This window comes from Oryzias latipes, chromosome 10 (genome assembly GCF_053564925.1).
Source record: "Oryzias latipes strain Hd-rR chromosome 10, Olatipes_Hd-rR_3.1".
Lineage (NCBI taxonomy): Eukaryota > Metazoa > Chordata > Actinopteri > Beloniformes > Adrianichthyidae > Oryzias > Oryzias latipes.
The window spans coordinates 29,824,581-29,845,339 of NC_136246.1; the positions used below are offsets into that span (position 1 = coordinate 29,824,581).

At 41.4% G+C, this 20,759-nt stretch overlaps 2 protein-coding genes across 5 annotated transcripts; both read right to left on the reverse strand.

The window, feature by feature from the left end:
* Positions 1-120: 120 nt before the first annotated feature.
* ap1ar (adaptor related protein complex 1 associated regulatory protein) lies at positions 121-6,807 on the reverse strand. Of its 4 annotated transcripts, none has more exons than XM_004073560.5 (10): positions 6,602-6,807; positions 5,021-5,069; positions 4,910-4,936; positions 4,676-4,701; positions 4,507-4,603; positions 4,253-4,351; positions 3,134-3,216; positions 2,682-2,755; positions 2,452-2,574; positions 121-1,871 (listed from the first exon to the last, which is right to left on the reverse strand). In XM_004073560.5, exons 1-10 carry the CDS (start codon positions 6,670-6,672, stop codon positions 1,600-1,602), a joined length of 921 nt encoding a protein of 306 aa, XP_004073608.1. In that variant the 5' UTR covers positions 6,673-6,807; the 3' UTR covers positions 121-1,599. The 4 variants fall into 4 exon arrangements, with proteins under 4 accessions (XP_004073608.1, XP_078810492.1, XP_004073609.1 ...); XM_078954366.1 differs by having other exon boundaries at positions 6,107-6,762; XM_004073561.5 differs by lacking the exon at positions 4,253-4,351.
* Positions 6,808-7,033: 226 nt separating this feature from the next.
* On the reverse strand, positions 7,034-14,861 carry LOC101158036 (uncharacterized). Its single transcript, XM_078954483.1, has 15 exons — positions 14,733-14,861; positions 13,791-13,851; positions 13,630-13,721; positions 13,317-13,530; positions 13,182-13,246; positions 11,447-11,610; positions 11,274-11,354; positions 10,991-11,205; positions 10,567-10,630; positions 10,278-10,305; positions 10,034-10,188; positions 9,696-9,872; positions 8,541-8,846; positions 8,376-8,469; positions 7,034-8,150 (listed from the first exon to the last, which is right to left on the reverse strand). Exons 2-15 carry the CDS (start codon positions 13,831-13,833, stop codon positions 8,025-8,027), a joined length of 1,824 nt encoding a protein of 607 aa, XP_078810609.1. The 5' UTR covers positions 13,834-13,851; positions 14,733-14,861; the 3' UTR covers positions 7,034-8,024.
* Positions 14,862-20,759: the final 5,898 nt, after the last annotated feature.

The following is a 20,759-nucleotide window of genomic DNA, read 5'->3' on the forward strand; positions in this document are numbered from 1 at the left end:
TAATAACCGGTTGAATGGACCCAACATCAGACACATAAAAACAGGCAATAAAATTTAAGACATAGACTTAAGAAGTGCTTCCTAAAAGTAAAGTAGAGAACTTTAAAGCATAGAAGTAAATCAGAGTGTGAACATTTTATTTTTCTTTTTGAGCTCAGCACAACAATTTCAATTTACATTCTGTTTTACAGAATTTACAGTGAAAAGCATAAAATCAGAGCAAAAAAAAAATCATTAAAAAGAAACAAAAATGAAATAAGGAAATGACTCTACAAGCACGCAGACCTCCAACTCCCAAGAGCAACAACCGAAGAAGGTCGTCAGGAATGAAAAGCAGCAGATCTGAAGCTTGATCTTATCGCAGAGAAACATCAGGATGTACAGCTGTTATTGTTTGTCTTCCCAGCTCCTCACAGTCAAATGGTTTGAGTTTAGAATGTAATTTAATACAAAAACTGATATTAATGGATTTATCCTCTGCAGTATGTTCACATTGTTAAAACATTTTCCTCCACTGTCTGTTTATAAGTGACAAAAATCCTCTCCTGGAAGTCTTTTCCTCAAACCTGCTGCTAAACCCAGGCATGCTCAATAGAAATGCGGTTGCTACATCCAAACAAATGAATTCTTAAAATCAATAAGGAAATGTTCTTGTGTGGTGGAGACTCACGCTGATGAACGCTCTGGTGTTTTAAACATGCTCTTGTGGCATTGATATGAAGACAATTCAGCTTAAAATTACATTTCTGAGTGTTTCTTAATGCAGATCGCTGTGAATCAGGAGCAGGCGCGTAAATGCTGTTTGAAAACGAGCCTGTTTGGGACTTAGAACACTGGGCAGGTAAAGGCAACGGTGAGGGGGAAAGGGGGCGGAGTCGCTCCGCTCCAACGGTTCCACCCACAACTCTGAGGCGAATTTCCAATGAACTCCTGCCACTCTGTAACTTTTATACTTTTTAATATTCATTCATCCTAAAAGAAATTAAAGAAAAAACACACAAAAAAACAGCTTTTACCGATTTTCTTCAATAAAAATTAAGTGAAATAATATTTTTTTCATTGATTAGATGATTAAAAAAAAGATAATCACTTCCCCAGATCTATTCCCATTCATTAATAGCATTAAAAACATAATTGTCAGCAATTTAACTGATTCTTCAGTCATATTTTTTTTAATTAATTGGTAAGTCCTATACGGTTTCCGTGGATACCGTTGATGCTTTTACAACATTGGATTTGGTCTCTAGGTGTTGGGAAACTTGACAAATGATCCCGTTTTGTTGGCTCACTCAGCTCCTGAAGTAACTCCACAGTCACTGAGGTTATGCTCTTAAAAAAAAAGGTTAAGGTCAACATTAGTTTCTCGTTGGTGCATTAAATGGTCAGCAGATGCAGCAAATAAAGGCACTGAAAACAAGTTTTTATAAAATTGTCGCTGCTCTGCGTCGCCGTGCAGAGATGGACGACACATTCCGGCAGCATCACAGTTTCATTCCAGACTATGAGGACCTTGTAACGCGCGTGCGTCTGCTCGATGAGGCAACAGAAAGCTGGTGACCTGCAATGTGGCGTGAGAAATGTCTCCTTTGGTGCTGGACACTATCTGTCCTGGACGTCTGAGTGGAGGCTGCAGTCCGACACGGCCTCGGAGGGAGTGTCCAGGACGGGGTTGACAAACCCTTGGAATTCCACGTCTGGATTGTCCTCCGGACGGGAGCTCACAAAGTCGTTCTCCCACTCCAGAGCGTTGGAGTCCTCGGAGGCCGAGGTCGGCCCGCTGTGCGTCGGTTTGCTGCCGGGCCTCAGAGCCGCCCGCAGGATGTCCTCCTCTGTTCGAGACCTCTCCCACGCCGGAAAAGCGCGATTGATTCCTGAAGAAGTGTAAGACGGAGGTCAGGTCTGCTGCTGGAGGAGGTTAAATCACATGGGCAACACTCGAGCTGAAAATGTTTCCGTTTTTCCAGACAGGACAACAAACGATATGACAAAGTTAAAGTCATAAACTTTGTTGCCACACCCAAATGTGAGAAATCGGTCCTTCACCTTTGACCCCTCCCTGAAGAAAAGATGAGCAGCAGCCATCGCCGCATGCTAAACCCAGCAAGTTGGCGCTCAGGGAAGAGCGTTTGGTTTGGAATCAATTCCAAATTCCTTAATGATGAGAGTGGACACCTGACCACTAGGCCATTAGGGCAGCTTGAAACCAACAAAGACACCTGCCTTTTCTTTTTTACTTCTAATGCTAAATAAACGTAGAAAAGCAAAAACAAAACACAACTCAGCCAAATAAATAGCACTGATCATAATAATGCGACTAAAATAAATATCCGATCCCTGATCGGGATACAACATCCAACTCTAATCTGGTTTGACACCGATTTTCCGATCGGGGCGTCCCCAAAATCAAAAATGTTGCGTTTTGCCTGATGGAAAGCGTCCCTAAATGCCCACCTTCCTCGTCCTCCCACTCTAAATCCAGAGAGGTCCCGTCCTCGTTGGTGGAGCGCGTCTTTGTGGTGAAATCCCAGCTGTACTCCGTGTTGGGAGTCACCGTGTTTGTGTCTGATGGAAGTCCTGGAAAACAGAGGAACCAAAGCAAAACTCACCAGCGATTCCTCTAATTGCAACATGAACATTTGCCTTTTGTTTGATTCTTCCCAGAAGCCAGGCTGTGCGCTTACGGTTGCTCCTAAAAGCCTCGGACTGGGCTTTGACGTTCTGGAGGTAGACATCGAAATTCTCCCCGGAGGTTTGTCTGAAACGTAAGAACACAGTTTTTGTTTTTTAGAGCTAATCCAAACCAACAGTATTTAAGAATGTCAAACATGTTCTAAAAAAAACAGAACAGAAAGCTCTTTAAGTGTAAAGGTGTTCAAATCCTTCTATTTAGACCTTTTCACCAGCTGGAACAGAAGTTTGACTTCTGGTTTGAGGCAGTTCAAGAACTTAAAGCCACTGGAACCAGGTCAGTTCACCAACTCACCACTAAGGGATTTGTTATAAAGAAAAATATTCTGTTCCTCTTTTCATCCAATGTAAAACAGCCTAGCCTCAGGAAACAAAGAGACTGTTTCTGTGTGGTTACAGTCTTTCCTTATAGCATTTGTTTGTCTGTGATGTCACGTTTCCTCACTTTTCGGTGGTTCCTTCATGAACACCAACAAACTTTTTTTGCTGGGTTTCACTGCTGGCTCCATCTGCTTTGCCACGCTTCCTCTGTTAAAACAAACAAACATTACAGATTAAGTAAAAGAAATGCCTTCAAAAAAATCTGAAGTCAAATTTCTATGACATTTATGCTAAACGTTTTTTTTTTCAATCCTAATATGTAAGACAGGTTAATGTCGTAATCAGAATTCTTTATTTCAACCCTTTCATATTGCTTTAAAAAGGATTTTTGAACTTTTTTTTTAGTAAGATTTCAAATCAGATTTGAATTATATCCAAGTATTTTAAGTACAAATGAACTTTTAGAACTCTTTTTTTTCAAAGCGTTAACAGTTTCATAAGTATCTAAACGTCTCTTGAAGAATCTGCAATTCCATACTTTTTTTTTTTTTAGTAAGATCAGATGTTTTTCTAATATTTAGCATGAGTTAAACTATAGAAACGTGAATTCAGACACAGCTTTGCCTTTTTGATTTTCACCTACTTATCCTACAGATTACATGATTAAAACAGTTTTTTAAAAGTTTCCCTTGGCGTTTTTTAAGTTTAAGACAATTAAATGTTTCTTTATGGTTCATCATTTCTTGAATTTCAGTATCAGGCACTTGCAGAAATTTTGTCTCGTTTGATTCTGACATGACATCACTGTAACATGCTGTTGTTTTTCATTTTTGGAGTGTTTGAATTGTATAAAATGTCTTGGGTTGTGTTGTATTCTGCCTGGTGGTCTAGGACTCTGCTGAAAAAGAGATCTGGGGATCTCGATGGAACTTTCCTGGAGAAATGATGGATAAATGCATAAAAATAATAGATGTGCTGCACTCAAAAACAACTGACGAGTAAACGAGCCTTAAAGCTGTTAGCTTAAATAGAAAGGGTCAAATGATATCTGAAAAAAACAGCAAAACCAAACAAAAATGAGATTTAAAAACAGAAAATAATAAAGTAGAGGAATGATGTGACAGAAAACAAAATGGCTTGAAGCCCCCCCCCTCCATATACATGACAGTGGGTCAGAGGAGAAGCTGCTTTAGCCGAGCATCAAGGTCAAACTGGCAGAAGGGAGCGCTTAGTGCCGCCTCACCTCCTTCAGTTTTCGCTCACGTGCCAGCCTGGCGGCCTCACGCTGGGCAGCGTTTCTAGCCTCCTCTTCTAGCCTCAACTTCTCCTCTTGTGCCTCTAACTGAGCAGAAATAACAAAAACCAAAATAAACAAAGACAAAACAAGAAAAAACACGACAAAATAACAACACAAAATAAGAAGCAATGCAACAACTTAAAGGCAAGACGAAACAGAAAATGATGGGAGCCGATGATCCGACTCTGTCGGAAACTTACTTCAGCTTGTAGCTTTTGGTCTATCAAGACCTGCTTGTCTGAAATAGCAGCATAACGATGTTCTTGGAGGTTCTTGAGCTCATCTTCACTTATAGGCCTAATAAAAATCAAATCAAGTCTTAAAACATTTCTTTAAACACACTGAATACACTTCAGTCTTAGTTCTTACCTTGGGCATGGCTGTGGACTTTCAGCCTGCAAAACAGAAATCATTGCAACGCGATTTGAGAGCATTTTAAGACATAAATGTATGCTGGAAAGAAATGGTGGAAGAGCTAAAAGAAGTGGAACAATGTTTCATTAATCTGGAGTCCTGCTTGAATGCAGACGCTTTCTAATAAAGCAGCAACAGAGTTTAGAACAAACACATTCCTTAAATATCTCATTAGAAAAGTAGACTTACCTCATCGCTTTCTACCAGATTGTCAAACTGCAAAGATGGAAGAACAAAGTGAGGACAAAAGAGGAAAAAAATAACAGTATCTGAAGAAAGTTTCAATGTTAAGAGTCAGACCTCTATTGTATAATGTTCCCCTGTGGTGCTGCTTCTGAAGTACTTTGACCTGAAGAAAACAGAGCAGATTTCTGCCTGAGCACTACAGACGATCACACGTCTTTGCATTGGACTGAAATGATGGCTTGATCATTTTTTGCTGCCAAAACACAACACGAGTGTTGCCCGCTGGGACGGCACTTGGTCATTTTTATGCTATAGTGAAATAAACCTACCATGTCTCAATCCAGATAGATTGACTATCTAATTTTTAAAAAACATTTTAACGGTAAAGATCGATTCGATTTGATTCCATTCTGCCTCAGCGAGATCGATCTGGTGGGATCATCGGAATAAAAATGAATTCTAGTCACACCCCGGTTTTTAAGTATATAACTGCGTTTTCATGTACAGAGGATGCCGAACCGATGCCGTCATGTTTATATTGACGGATAAAGGCGTCCCAAAATCCCAATGATAGAAAATGTCACGCTTGATTTTATGTTGCAGCATTAGACTGGGTATATTTTATTTTAGAACATGTATGTGGTGTTGTCAAGAGTCAAATAAGTAGTTTTAAGCCTTTTCTACGGTGGCCCAGAAGGGTCACTACACAACACTTTAGATTTCGCAACACAGCACAAAATAACACACTACAATTCGTCACAACACTAAAAAAATTAACTCACAAAACAAAACAATAACTCACAAGACAGCAACTCACAGGACAACACAATAACTCACAACACAAAACTTTAACTCTTTTTTTGTGTTGTGACGAATTAAATTCGTCACAACACAAGTTAGAATTGTACGTTATTTTGTGTTGCAAAATCTAAAGTGTTGTGACCCTTCTAGGCCACCGTACCTTTCCCCCCACAAATTCTGCGTGAAACGACAGCTTTTTATGTAAAAAATAAATAAATAAAATTAACCACAACATGATTTATGAATGTCACTTTGTTATGGAAGTATTTCACAAAATAGTTGTCACTTCTACTGCAAATTATTGGGGATGGGGCACAAACTATGACAGGCTGGATCAGCGGCCTGAGAGAATCTGTGCTTCTAACAACTCTACAATGCCAGAAGGAGAAACAAACCGACCAAAACTGTTCAAGCCCATTCTCCATCTCAGCGGTAAAGCAGAGAAGAAAGAACATCATTGACAGAAATTATTAATTATTAATATCCGGGCTGGTATCTACAACTACTCACTGAAAGAGACAAGAAGGGCTGTTTTGACACTACGAGGCAAAAATATCACATTCACAGAACACTTAGTTTTTGAAGAACTACATGATGGTGTGTTTACGTGTCAGCAGGCAGCTGAGCTGCACTTGACTTGTTGTCCGAGCTGTCAACAATAGCTAGGGTTGGGGTCTCGATTCCAAACTACAGACCGCTACCTACAGTACCTAACTCCTCTGTAACTCCTCTATAACACCCCCAGAAGGCTATACACGCATCCTGTTAGTTTCCCAAGATGGGGTTCTAGCTAACTCTGTGATTGTTCACGCGCGCTGCAATGATCATGTTAGCTAGCTTCCCTAGTAGTTGTTAGCTAGCTTCCCTAGTAGTTGTTAGCTAACACGCACGTACCCGCCTCCTCTCTGGATCCTGCCGGCTTCCCTCCGGTAGAGGCCGACGCAGTAAGCCCAGCAGTTACCCATCGCATTGTCGGGGGTTGATTGTATCAAGCTGCCGAGCTCCTACTCCCCCGGCAGCTGCTGGTGCTCAATAAAGAGGCGACATCTTTCTCCAACAACTTCCTCTTTCAGCAGCTGATGTCAGTCCGGCTCCACAGCGCCCCCTACCGCCCCAACCTCAAGTCTGGAAAACTTTTACTGCACAGTTTTTTTTTCTTCATCACGTTCAAAGGCAATTAATTATCTGAAAAAGTGATTCAAAAACGATTAAAAAATTAGAAAAAAAAGAAAACGAGCTTAAAAAAATATTTTATTAGAAAACAAATTTCAGCACAGATCCGGACAGACAGAAAACAACATAAAAAACTTAATGAGACAATAATAATGACTTTTTAATGTTGACTTTATTTAAACTATCATGCAAATCACCAACTATACATAGAAAAAGATATAAAGGAAGAGCAAACAAGTATTGTTGATGTTTTAGTCCAAGAAGAAAAGGAAGAGAAATAAAGAAAAACATACTTTTTTAGTTTAGTGTCTTTTGATTATGATTATGCATTTTTCTTTCTTTCTAGGACATAGTTTCTGGAGAGCGGCAATGTTCATTTAGAAATTCACCTCTGCACGGTGAGAGGGACTGTTGCCGCTCCGCCCCCCCCTTCCTGTCATCCACAACTGAGAGCTCTTTGTTTATGCTTTCTTCCACTAGCTTCCTCACACCCCCAACCTAACATTATCGATGCGACAACAACAGCGACCAATATTGGCAAAATGTCAGAAGAGGAAAACCAAAACGTTTATGGATGCAGTGGTCTATAAATTGATGCATCAGAAGGGAGTGGAGCAGGAAGCTTGTGGCCCACCCAGCTTGAGTTCTATGTAACAAATCTTGTTACATACCTTTTTTCAAACTGATTTTTTCCCATTTACTACTGATGCACAAGGGATTAAATAAAGAAATTCTTAGAAATGCAATCTTAAGCTTAATTTTCTTTAGACATTTTTATAATTAGAAAATTGATTCTGCAATACAATAATGTATGGAAAAGTGCGGTCTTGATTGTTTTTTAAAGACCATAAAATCCCAATTGGAACATTCATTCCTAATTGGTTTAAAATTCATCCATTCATCTACTGATCCCACTAAATCCCTTTTGGTAGCACGAGGTTGCTGGAGCCTATAACAGCTACTGTTGGGCAAAGGCAGGGCTTTGACCCCTTCACGCCATATGTCGCTAATTCAAAATGCACCATTTAATCCAGGACACCACCTAAATTTAGCATAACCTTGATTGGAAAAACACTGAAAAATATATATTTTTAAAAGTACTAAACTTTACATATTTTAGATTATGGTTCAGTTTTTTTTTCTTTTAGTTGGTGTGCTCAGAACCAAAGAGATACTCCTGGATCTCATCTTCAGCTGGATTCCTTTCCACAGTCTTGACCTTGACCTTCTGTGGAACGGGCATGCATCTGGGCATGAGCTTTCTCCCACTCTGGAAGACAAGGTGTGCAGCTCAATTAACCTCTCCTCTTAGTAAATTAAACTCAACTCCAAAGCAGAAGTTATAGGGTTCACGATTTTACAGGCATGTTTTTAAAGTTTTTGTGCTTTTTCATGGTTTATACCTGCAGGATGTGGGAAAGTGAAGAGCGAAGGCTTCTGTTTGAATATTTCCTTCACAGAATAAGTCGATTAAAATTAGAATAACGATACACACCTTTTTCTTTGAGTCGGAAAAAGATCTTTCCAGGTATCTCTTCATCCTTTCTTCCTGTTTTTCTTTCTGTTCCCTCAGCTTTTCCTCGCGCTGTCTGCAACACAGCGTTGCAGTGACACACGTGTGACGGTGGTAAAAATGAGTAATGCAGCCGTCAAGACTCACCTGGTCCTCTTCTCACTCTCCTTGATTTTCCTCATGCTCTCCAGCGTCTCTCCAGGAATGCTCTCCAGGCCCTCCAGCAGTGACAGCATACAGTTTTCGATGTTCGCCACCTTCTCAAAGGTGCTGAGGTTGGTCATTCTGTCATCCACGCAGCTCCGGTGGACCTTTGCCACTTTCTCACTGAGAGCATCCAACATAGCATCCTCCAAAATGAACAAACACACCTGCTTGGTTCTGCCGCACAATACAAACACGATACAAAGGAAAGATTTGAGCAACGACACTGTGCTCACATGCATCAGGAATCTTTAGCTTCAGTATTTCAGTGGGATGGTCACACGTCAAAAAGTCAAAACAAAACTGAGCAACATTATGAAAATGCCTGATTTATAATGTAAATAGGGTAAGAATGTATTATAAAAAACAAACAGTGAATAAATAAACTATTATCATGTCGTCATTTTTTTACACAACATTGAAAAAGTGCAAGAAATACATTAAATCCAGTAAAAATAAATAATTAGTCTTGATTGTATTCATTCAAATGAATTCCAAATTGTTGTCGTCCATCTGGGTTGAAATCATTGCAGTAAAGAATTAAGAAGACAGAAAGAAGAACAAATTTGGGAAATTTATAACAGTAAAACACAAAAAACAGTGAATTAATAAAAAGAATTAAACCTTGTCTTTCATGTCTTTTTTTGGCAATACTGCAATTTTTGGTCTGCAAAAAAAGGTTTTAGAAGAATGTAGACAGTGGGGCAAAAGCCCTGTTTGGTGCAATAAAATGACAGCTAAAAATAAAAAATTACAAGTAAAATTACATTAAAATTGCAATTTCAATAAAAATTAAAATGGCTATTTCAATTAAAATAAAATTAAAACCAAAATTAAAAAATTAGAAATACACTTAAAATGAAAAATAAAGGATTATGAACAAAAAAATTGTGAACTAAAATTATATTGAAATTGTCATTAAACATTAAAAAACAAACAATTAGAAAATTTAAAATGTAGAACTACAACTTTAAAATAAAAATTAAAAAAGAAACGAAAAAAGAAAAATGAAGAGCTAATTTGTTAAAAATATAATTTAAATTACTTATGTGAATTCATCTCATAGGTAGCTCTTTCTGGGTGTTTTGAGGCTTTTATTGCTGAAACAAGTTTCCTTTGAAAGGTGTTCTGCAAGATGTTCTTACTCGCTCCTCTGTGCTCAGGGACGTGTGCAGCTGAACCTTCTGTTGGAGCTTGGCGGCTCTCGCCCTCTCCCTGTCCATTCTCTGCTTTACCTCATCAATCTGCACTTTGATCTGCCGTTCATCTTCGTCACTGCAAAAAGAGAGGAATCAGGATTGCATTGAAGTGAGGAAGAGGAGGTTACAATTCCATTTACAGGTCTGGCATTTGAATGCAGACAGGAAAAAAGGTGGATGAGAATTCTCTTTTTAATGAAGTAGCAGAGATCAGAGAAGGTGATGCAAAGGGCTCACATCTCTCTTCTGGTGGCCTCTATTGAGTGTTGGAGCTCCTCCAGCTTCTCCTCCACCCTAACGGAGTCCTGAATGAGAGACAGATTCTGCTCGGTCAGCTCTGCCATCAGGTCCAGCAGCTGCTGGGGGTCGGTGAAGTACAGCTCTGGATCGTCCTACAAGCACACAACAAAATGGACAAGAACCACCACTGCAGGACCCGCAGCAAAGCATGTGAAAGGGAGGAGAACGAAGGGGAGCTGACCTCATAGTCAGAGCTGTCTTTTGTGCTTCTGAAATGACAAAGACCTTTTAAGCACAGCACTGAAGTTGATCAGACAAATGAACAAGAGAGTCATTAATTATTATGTTCACTTCTCATTAACACTGTTCCTTTATGCTTTTGAGGAGATTTAGGATTTTCAGGTGAGGTGAAGTTTTTTTTTAATGTGTTGTTTGGAAAAAGTTCCCTTCCTTTTGTTTTGTCAGGCATGCAGGACATAGAAATAAAACATCTAGAACTGAGTGATGTGGTTGTGCTGGATGTCCCGTACGGATCACTGAGGTGAGCTGAGGAGGACGCTTCTCTGTCCGAACCTGACGCTTTCCTTTCCAAATCTAAAACAAATGACAGGAAAAAACAAAAATAAACGATATCATCCTATTTTCTTTTTTTCTTCTCTGTATGGATTTGCAGGTTGAACAAAGCAGAGGATTCTTTTAGCCTTTTACCTTTGGAAAAGTAAGTAACACAATTTCATATTGTTGTTATTTCTGGTTAAATATTTTTCAAGTAGGTGTTTTAATGTTCATCTTGTATCTCAAAACAACAATACTTTTCTCTATGGGGCTAAGATTTGGATTCCTCAGGTGCAACATCTGACCTGTCGGCCTGTTTTTAGACATTCAGAAACGCCATCTTAGCGTTGGCATTTTGACCAACACAGCAAACTGTTTCTGGAAATTCAATTTACATCTATCTCTTGTGGGGGGTTTTTGTGCTCATTTTTCTAGACCACTTGCCGTTTTGGAGAGTCACCTCCTGGTTTTCCTCTCCATCTTTGTCAGAAGGTTCTTTAGCTTTTAAGGCCTTTAATTTCTGCTCTTCCTGCCACTCTGGAGGAGAAAGACGGTGAAGAAACTCTTTGTAGCGTTTGTAGTCCATCAGGGTTTCTTCAAATCCAAAGATTTCCCTACAGATAAAAGCAAAAATACATCATTTATTTACATCAAACATTTAAGTGACAAAAAAGAACGTCACCTTTTTATTATCCCTATTTCAGCAGTGAGCTTCTTAATCTCAGCATTCTTCTCCTGCTTTGATTTGTCCTCCTGTTCAAAACTGAAAACAAGCTTTTTAGTTAGACACTCAGTTCTTTATTTATTGTGTCAGTGAGTAAGCAGAAACAATTTGACATCAAATCATTTACTCACAGGGTTCTGGCTTCCACAGACTTTCTCTCGTTCTCCTTAAGGAACTCCTCAAACCTCTGGTTCTGTCTCTCAATGTTCTTCTCAAGTTCTCTCAGCTGCTTTTCTTCTTTCACAACAGTCCTGTCCATCTTCAAAATTTCTGACCTCTTTGCTATCAGGGACAACTAAAAATGAAAAATAAAAGAAAAAAAGGACGATGTTAGAAAGAGAAGCAATACACAAACGAGTCCTGTTTGGGTAAATGCAAAGTGTTTATGTTCTCTTGGATATTTTACTGTATCTAAGAGTAGTTGTAGTACCTGTATTTATCCAGGTAGAGATGTTAAAGGACATGGTCTTATATACAAACACAACATGGGCTGTAATGCAGCTTGTTGTCTTTTCAATTTGGTTATTCTTCTTTCTAAAAATCTGGCGTAGTTTATAAAGTTCACACTAAACAATTAACAATTTGCGATTAATTGTAATAACATATTTGATTTGCTCATATTTTGGTCTCCCTGTGCCTCCGGTGAACAAAAATCTCTGCCAAACCACCAGTGCAGATCAGTGAAAGCTGATTGGCTGTGGTGACGGGATGTGCCAAAAGGTGAACAATACACTCATAATTTACATATCATGCAAAAATATTAAGTTCAGGTCATGGTCTGAGACATTTCTACTTCATCTAATGATGTTATTAATGTCATGATTTTAATTGTTTTAATGAATGCCTGTGCCTCTTTCTCAAAAGTTCTTGCCTTTTGGCAGGCTGCAGTTGAAAATAAGAATTTTTTTCCTCAAATCTTTCTTGCCTGGATGAATAAAGGTTAAATGAATAAAATCTAAGGTTCTTGGCTATTTAGAGCTGAAGAGGTTGTGTAATAAGTATATCTGCCCGCTCTCTTTTCTCCTTCACCTTTTCTACTGTTTTCTGTCATCTGTCAACCGACTTCCTCATCTCTTGTCATCATGTCTCTCCTCTCTGCTGTCCTGATGAGTAGAAAGTTTAATCAGATCTGGCTGAACTGGGTTGTCTTGCTTTAGAGCACGGAGTTGCAATCTTCCCAGTTAAACGGTATCTGCGTCCGTTTGAACAAGCTGTGAACGGCTGGTAATTGACAAAACTGCTGTTGGTATGAGGGGAGTAAACCAGATCCTGTCTCAGTTGCAGAGAATAAAAAAAGAAATAAAAAAAGATCAAATATTGCTGTGCGAGGCAATTAAGTGCTGTCCAGCATGGTTTGCTAACGGACAGGGAAAAGCTCCACATAGGACTGAGAAAATAGCCCCAGATATCAGCAGGAATATCAAATCAACAATGGTGAATGGTTACAGATGAAAGTTAAAAGCTTCCTGAGCCAACAGAAACAGAAAAGGGACAGACAAAGTTGTCAAAAAACTTCCCGGACTTCAAGTACTGCAAATCTTTTTGCAGGATTCAGCAAAAATAATGCATCAAACCTGCATTGCAGCCGTGAATCTCAGCCCTTTTTTCATCTGGGACTCACAATTTTGGCTTTTTTCTGGATAATTCTCTTCAAAATAAAACACATCGATACACTTTGGAAGCAGGTGGGATAAAAGAGACCTGAATTAGCAGAAGACCTTTGCCTTTTCCTCCTGTTTTCTTTGTTTCGGTTCTTTTGTTCACAAGTACAAAGAAAACAGCTTTTCTGACTAGGAGTGTGGATTAGTTTAAAAAAAAATATTCAGATACATGTATGAAATTTGGAAAAACAAGCAAAAGAATAACCTCCAAAACAGCTTTTTGTCGTTCCATGGAGAGGAATTCATATTTGCTGTGCTTTGTGATGTTTTCTGTTAACACAAAACACACTTTAGAATGAAACTTTATTGAAGTGATCTTCTCCTTGTTTTCCCTTCATACCTCTTTTCATGGGGAAAACTTTCAGCTCACGTTTTCCTGATGTCTGTTCAGGGACTGTCATGTTACTCTTGCTTTGCTTCAGAGTCCTCTTCTTCTCCTTTTCCTCTTCCTCCTCCTTTGGATCTCCCACCAGCTCATTCTTTAGCTTGGCCCTCATTCTTGCAGTGTGGGATGTTTTCTCTCCAATTGGCAGTGCCAGGTATTTACGCATCTCCTGAGCAAAAGAAGCATCAACCGTAAAATCTATCTTTCACTCGCAGTGCAAGCACACACTGGACAGTGTGTTCACTGCGGTTTTTGAACAAATGCGAACCTCCTTCTGCTTTTTTCTGCCATTTGCACTAAATTGGATAATGCTGCTGTCATCTGGTATTTCATATGGGCTTGGTTGTGTTCTCCTCATCCCTGCAAACAGAAAATAAACCTGCAAAAGTCACTTTTTAATGAAATAGTTCAAGATTTTTCACTTCACACCTGTTTTTTGAGATCTGGCAGCACTCTGAATCTCTGACTCCATAAAGTTGTCAGAAGTTAGCTGCATAAAAACAATAAAAACCAAAATTATTACTCAATAATTATGCGTTTATGGTCCTTCGATCTATAACAGTCTACAACATCTATAACACTATGACCTGGTGCTCTCTGAAGAAGCACCAGGTCAACCTTTGATTTGCAACCAAGTTTCAAAAACACAAAAAGTCTGTTTATTTGTAACTATAATGCTAATGCAGTCTTAACACCCAAATTCAGAATCCTGTCAACCTGTTTCAACCTTGTAATCCAAACATTGTGACTTATTATTTAATTTAAAAAAAGAAAGAAGATAAAAAAAGAAAAACACAAATTATTTTTCGTTGTCTAAAATATTAAGACTTTCACCTATTAGTTAGCTTTTAGGATTTAAGTGATCAAAAATATGTTTAATGTACATTTTCTATCAGTAATGATTTAATTAGAACAGGGGACAACTGATTTATGTGAAAATACAAAATTCTAATACACAAACTCTATGATGATATTCAAAGAGCTTCTAGGGTTGGAATTGAAAAAGTACTGTAAACTCATGTCGAAATTAACAAATAAAAGAAGCTAATGGCTTCAATGGGAACATATTTTTCTGATAGTTCAACATATCCCAAATAATTTGGAATAAACATAAAAAACATTTGGTTAAAAATATTTAAGTCCATTTGGAGAAAAGTCATTCAAAATAATTAAATATAATTTAGTCTGTGGTCTCTTTTTAATGTATTCTTTTAGTTTAATTAAAAATACTTGCTAAATTACTTTGTATTCTTTTACCCAATCATAAATAAAAAAAAACAAAAAATTTGGTTATATGTTGAACTAAACTGTTTTTTTCCGGTCTCTTCATTTTAAGTTTACAATGTGATTTTGAAAATAAACAGCTCTTACTGTATAGTTCCTTATAGATCCAACAAAAGCAAGGAGAGCAAGTGTCCAATTCTGGGTGTTTTTGGCTCAGCTTGTGTACCGTTGTCTTGGTAACCTGCTGCCTTCAATTATCCTGGGAATTTTTTCCTTCACATAAAAGCACAGGGACTGTGCTTAACCACCACTAGATGGCACACAAAGATCAGAAAATGGATTTTCATGCAATCCCCCCTTTGCAAACTCAGTGTGTTAGCAAAAAGCATTTACAGAAGATTAAAATAGATGTCACACAAAGCATCGTTTTATTCAGGATCTATGTCATGTGATCAAGTTATCTGATCGCCAGGACATCTTGCCTTTTTTTCCTTTCTGCACCACTGAATATTCTTAGAACCCAATACTGTACATTTAGACACCAACGCATTTGCGCCTGACCCTGCACATCTTAGCTCCAGAGAGCAGCCCACACACTACACTTGCTTGCAGGAAATCCCACTGTCAGATTGTCAGGTTGAAGTAATGCTAACACGTGGGGGAGTGTTGGCTCAAACAGCAGTAAAAGGGCATGCAGTGTTAAAAAAAGAGGAATCTTGATGTCTTTTTTTAAAATTCAGCTTTTGAAAGAAAATGCATCACAAACTGAGTAAGATGTGAAAACTGGTGTGTTTTTTTTTTAATAGTAAACAAACTGTCAAAAACATTTTAAAGGCTTTTTTCCCCCCTGATTTTTGCTTTCGTCTTGGAAACAACGAATAATCATGCTAATGATCATGCTTGTACCACTACATCCTGTTTTTTCCCCCCATGTCCATTTTGGTGAATATTTGATATTGAAATTTACAGCCTTATGGGATTTTCAAAGTCAACAAACGTCCTACATAATTTCAGCAACCTGCTGTAGTTTGAGTCTTCTTCATCCCACGGGTCTGCCAGTGGCTGAGGTGGGAAAAACTGTGCTGACCTGCTGTCAGGAATCAGGAATGAGAGCAGAGTTGGAGCTGCCATGCTTTCAGGTTGTTGTACAGGCAGACGGTTTTGGGGTCCAGATTTGACAGCAGCAACTCAGGCGGCATTTTATAAACCAGAACTGTCAAGTTTTGTCGACTCTTCTTCCTCTTCCACATACCCATAGAGTGATGCTCCTGTCACACCAAACAGAGACAGAATCATACTTTATTAACCTCAGATGCACTCAGCACATTGCTTCAAAATAATTGTATCAAACCAAACTGAGAGGCCTTTTTCAGCATTCTTCAAGAACGATACTTAGCTTTTTCCATCCATTCATTTATCTGTCATATTAAATATACATGATAAATTGTCTGCTGAAGTGATATTTCACAGGTTTGGTTCTAGTAGTGTCATTTCCCAGGGTTCTTCTACACTCATGGACCATTGTTCTGCTGGTTTTCTCAAATCTTGGTCTTACCTCTGATTTCTCAAATCAGGTGTGCATTGCCAATAAGAAGTTGTTCTTGTCACAAGAACAGGCAGACAGCATGATCCAAATGCAGCAGGTTTATTTAACTCAGCTAAAAGTCCACAAAGCTAAACTAGGGTCAGGCAGGTCTGAGTCACTAACAGGCATGGATGCATCAGAGGAGAGACGAAAAGGTCAAAATCCAGGCGAGGGTCAGGGCAGGCGGCAGGCAAACGGAGTCAGGATCATGAGACAGAAGGACAGGTCCAGCTATCATGCTCAGTAATGAAGGCAGAACAGCAGAAACAAGACTTCGCATTGAGCTCAGCTCATTACAGTGCTTAAGCTGTGGTTGACTGAGTGAATGACAGTCAGATGTTCGGCATCCAGGAAGTGTGGCTAGAACTCTGGAGATGGTTCCTGTCGGTGACCAGAGGGGGAGAGTTCTGACTTCTGACAGTTCTATTGTGTTAGTAATTATTGTTTTGTGAATAAAAGCCACAGACTTTTATCTCCACTCCAACTCATGATTAATATGTTGTTTTTTTTTAATAGCAGAGCTACGAGTGATCTGAATGCCTTTTTGTTAATAATACTTTAAAATCTGCAAAAAGAGGAAATTGTTGGATGAATATAGCAGATCTTTATTTGACCTTTAATTTGTAAAACTTCAGACTAACCCAGGGGTCGGGAACCTTTTTGGCCAAGAGAGCCATAAACGCCACATATTTTTAATTGTAATTTTGAAAGAGCCATACAATAATGTGGTGTCTCTTTCCCACACTGAGGCACGGAGACTTAACCTCTTTTAAGGTTCTTTATTCTGGTTACTGCTGACCGCAACAAACGCCGTAAAATTAATTCAGCAACTCCTGAATCTCTCCCGCTGAGACGAGAGCGCGTCTCCCAACTTTATATTCCCTCACTGCCGCGTCAGCCCTCCCATTTCCCTTATTCGGCCCATAGCTGAACTCCATTGGTCCAAACTACCTAACAACAGAATGAGCGACAGAACTGAGGGCCAATCAGATCTCTGCTTGATGCGTTCATTGAACTCCAGAACTTATAACGCGGCCCAACAGCCACCCAGCCCAACTCAGTCCGCGACAATATTGTGGCGTTTCAATGAATGCAGACGCTGGTTTCACCATAAACTCCTCATTTATTCCGAACACTCGGTTACTGTCGGCCGTAACCACGCCGTACAAAAACAGGGTCAGCCTCCCCAACTAAAAACGAGCTTCCCTCCTAGTCTCGCGGCTCTTCCTCCCCTCTCCCGCCACGCCCACTGTTCTCCATAATCAACAGAGCAATTTAGCATCTAATAAAACATTAACGAATGAACAGAACACGGGGATGCTACACTGTCTCCCCCTTACAAAGTCCCTCGTCCCGAGGGGCCGCAGAAAAAGTCCTCGAGGTGGCCTGGAGGCTTTCTCTGTCTCTGAGGCCTCCTTGGAGTGAGAGTTTGGGGTTGTGCTCGTGTTTCTGGAACCTCCAGCTGAGGAGCAGGGGTAGAGTCCAGGGAAGGGGCAGAAAGAGAAGGTTGTAGAAGGGGGCAAGAATGTACGTCGGATGGGGGTGTCACATTTCTTGGAGGATGTTTTGGGGGTCCAGAAAACTGCTGAGGTTGAGCATCACCTCTATAAGGGGCAAGCCGGTCCAGGTGGAGAACCACCCGTCTTCCCCTAGGTGGGAGTCGGACCCTATATACTACCTCACCCAGCACCTCCAACACTTCACAAGGCCCAACCCAGTGGCAGTCAAGTTTGGGGCACCTACCCTTCCTCCGTTTAGGACTGTACACCCACACTAGGTCCCCAGCTTTAAAGTCTCTTCCTCTGGCCCTCATGTCATAGTTCCGTTTCTGTCGTACACCCGCTTTCTGTAGCTGATCACGAGCAAATGCATGGGCAGAGTCCATCCGGTCCTGGAGTCTCCTGGCATATTCCGGTCCTGGTGGAACTGCTGGTGTGTCTGGGGTTTTACCAAAAGCCATCTCGGCTGGTGTCCGTAGCTCTCGTCCCAACATCAGCAGAGCAGGAGTGCACAATGTAGAATCCTGCACAGCAGACCTGTAGGCCAAAAGAACAAGGGGTAAATGGCAGTCCCAATCCCGTTGGTGTTCGGCTGTGAGGATGGCAAGTTGTTTTGCCAACGTTTTGTTGAACCGTTCGACCAATCCATCGCTCTGGGGATGCAAAGGTGTGGTCCGTGTCTTTTGTATGCCCAGCTGCTTACACATAGCACCAAATACTGCAGACTCAAAATTTCTGCCTTGATCGCTGTGGATGATCTCCGGTGTTCCAAATCTGGCAAACATCCCAGCCACCAAAGCATCTGCTACAGTCTCTGCTTCCTGGTCTGGTATGGCATATGCCTCGGGCCATTTTGTAAAATAGTCCATGGCTACGAGAACGTAGCGGTTGCCGTGGTCTGTGCGGGGAAAGGGGCCCATAATGTCCACAGCTACCCTCTCCATTGGGGCGCCCACAGCCAACTGCTGGAGCTGGGCACGTGACTGATCTGGCGGGCCCTTGTATGCTGTACAGAGATCGCAGCGACGGCAAAAGTCTTCGACATCCCTCCTCAACCGGCCCCAATAAAACCCTTGTCGGAGTCGTCGAAGAGTTTTTGAAATTCCGAAATGGCCGGCTCCTGTAGTTCCGTGACAGGTTTTTAGAACAGATTGTTTCAGGGAACTGGGGACCACAATCTGCCACCTCTCCTCCCCTGTTGCTGGTTCCTTCCAGGCTCTCTGAAGCACCCCGTCCTTCAATCGTAGGGCCCCGAACTTTTCTAACAGTCCTTTGGTGGTCGGTGAACACCCAGCTACCTCCTCCCACTTTGGTTTCTGCCCAGCCTCCGCCCACCGCAGCACAGGTTTCAGGTCAACATCCTGTTCCTGTTGTGCTCTCCATTCAAGGGGGCTGACGAGTTGTATTGCCCTGCAGATCGGGTCATCACGGTTGTCCACGGGGCCCAGCTCCTCAACGCAGAGCTCTGTTTCCCGGGTCTCCCTTTTTTCACAGTATCCGCACCCAAGAGGGCCACAGGGCCGCCGGGACATGGCATCAGCGTTGGTATGGTGAGCTCCTGCTCTGTACTCCACTTTGAAGGTGTACGGTGCCAACTCCTCCAGCCAACGTGCAATCTGTCCTTCTGGCTCCTTGAAGGACATCAACCATTGAAGTGCTGAGTGGTCAGTACGAACAGTGAACGGTAGTCCACACAGGTAATACTTGAAGTGGCTAAATGCTCTCACAATGGCAAGGAGTTCTCTGCGCGTCACACAGTAGCGCCTCTCTGCTTTGTTGAAAGTACGACTGAAGTACGCCACCACTCTCTCCCCTTCCGATCCAACTTGGCTCAGCACTGCCCCCATTCCTACCTCGCTGGCATCTGTATCCAGAATGAATGGAAGGTTGGGGTCCGGGGGATTAAGAATAGGAGACTCTGTCAAGGCTTTCTTTAAAGAGCCAAAGGCCTGCTCGCACTCTGGTGTCCAGGCAAAATCCTTGTCTTTTCTCTGTAGGCCGAACAAAGGTGCAGCTATACAAGAGAAGCCCCGCACGAAACGCCTGTAGTAGGAAGCTAGGCCGATGAAACTCTTCAGTTCTTTTAGATTGGTGGGGGTTGGCCAGTCTCTCACTGCTTGCACTTTCTCCTCCAGTGTGCTGATGCCATCTCCACCAATCCTGTGCCCCAGAAACTCAAGCTCTCCCTTCATAAAGCAACATTTGTCAGGGTGGAGCTTCAGACCAGCTGCTGCTATTCTCCGTAGAACCCGCCGCAGAGACCCCAAAGCTGTCTCAAAGGAGCCCCCGTGGACCAGAATGTCGTCCAAATATATCAGACATTCCTGTCGAGGGGTGTCGGCCAGCACCTTTTCCATTAAACGTTCGAAGGTGGCCGGAGCATTGCACAGGCCAAACGGCAGAACACGAAACTGCCAAAGCCCCCTCCCTGTGCAAAAAGCAGTCTTTGGTTTGGCTTCAGGGCTGAGGGGCACCTGCCAGTATCCACTCCGTAAGTCCAAGGAGGAGAACCAGGAAGAACCGGACACCAAGTCCAAAGACTCATCAATGCGGGGTAATGGATATGAGTCCTTTCTAGTCACACTGTTCAGTGGCCTGTAGTCCACACAGAACCTCATTTTTGAGCTCTTCTTTTTGTTAACCATCACCACTCCCGAGGCCCAGGGACTGTCAGACGGCTCAATTATGCCAGCCCTCAGCATCTCACCAATTGCATCATCAGCAGCTACTTGGTGTGCGAATGGGAGGCGGCGGGGGCGTGTCCTGATGGGCCGTGCATCACCAGTGTGGATTTCATGTTGGACCAGGTGTGTCAAGCCAACTTCTTCTTCAGACAGAGCAAAAATGTCCTTGAATTCTAACAACACCTGCCACAGTTCCTCCTGCTGCCCAGGGTCTAAGTTATCACAGCTGCGTTCCCATACCTTTCTTAATTCAGTCAACCTGTCCAACTTGTCAACAGAAGGCTGTCGGGTTGAGGCGGGAGGCTGTGCAACCGCCGGGGGCTGTGGGTGGTGAGGAAGCGGAAAGTTTTGAAGTGGGGGGTCTAACCGATGGTGTGCTCCTCTCACCTTAGCAGCAGGCAGTTGC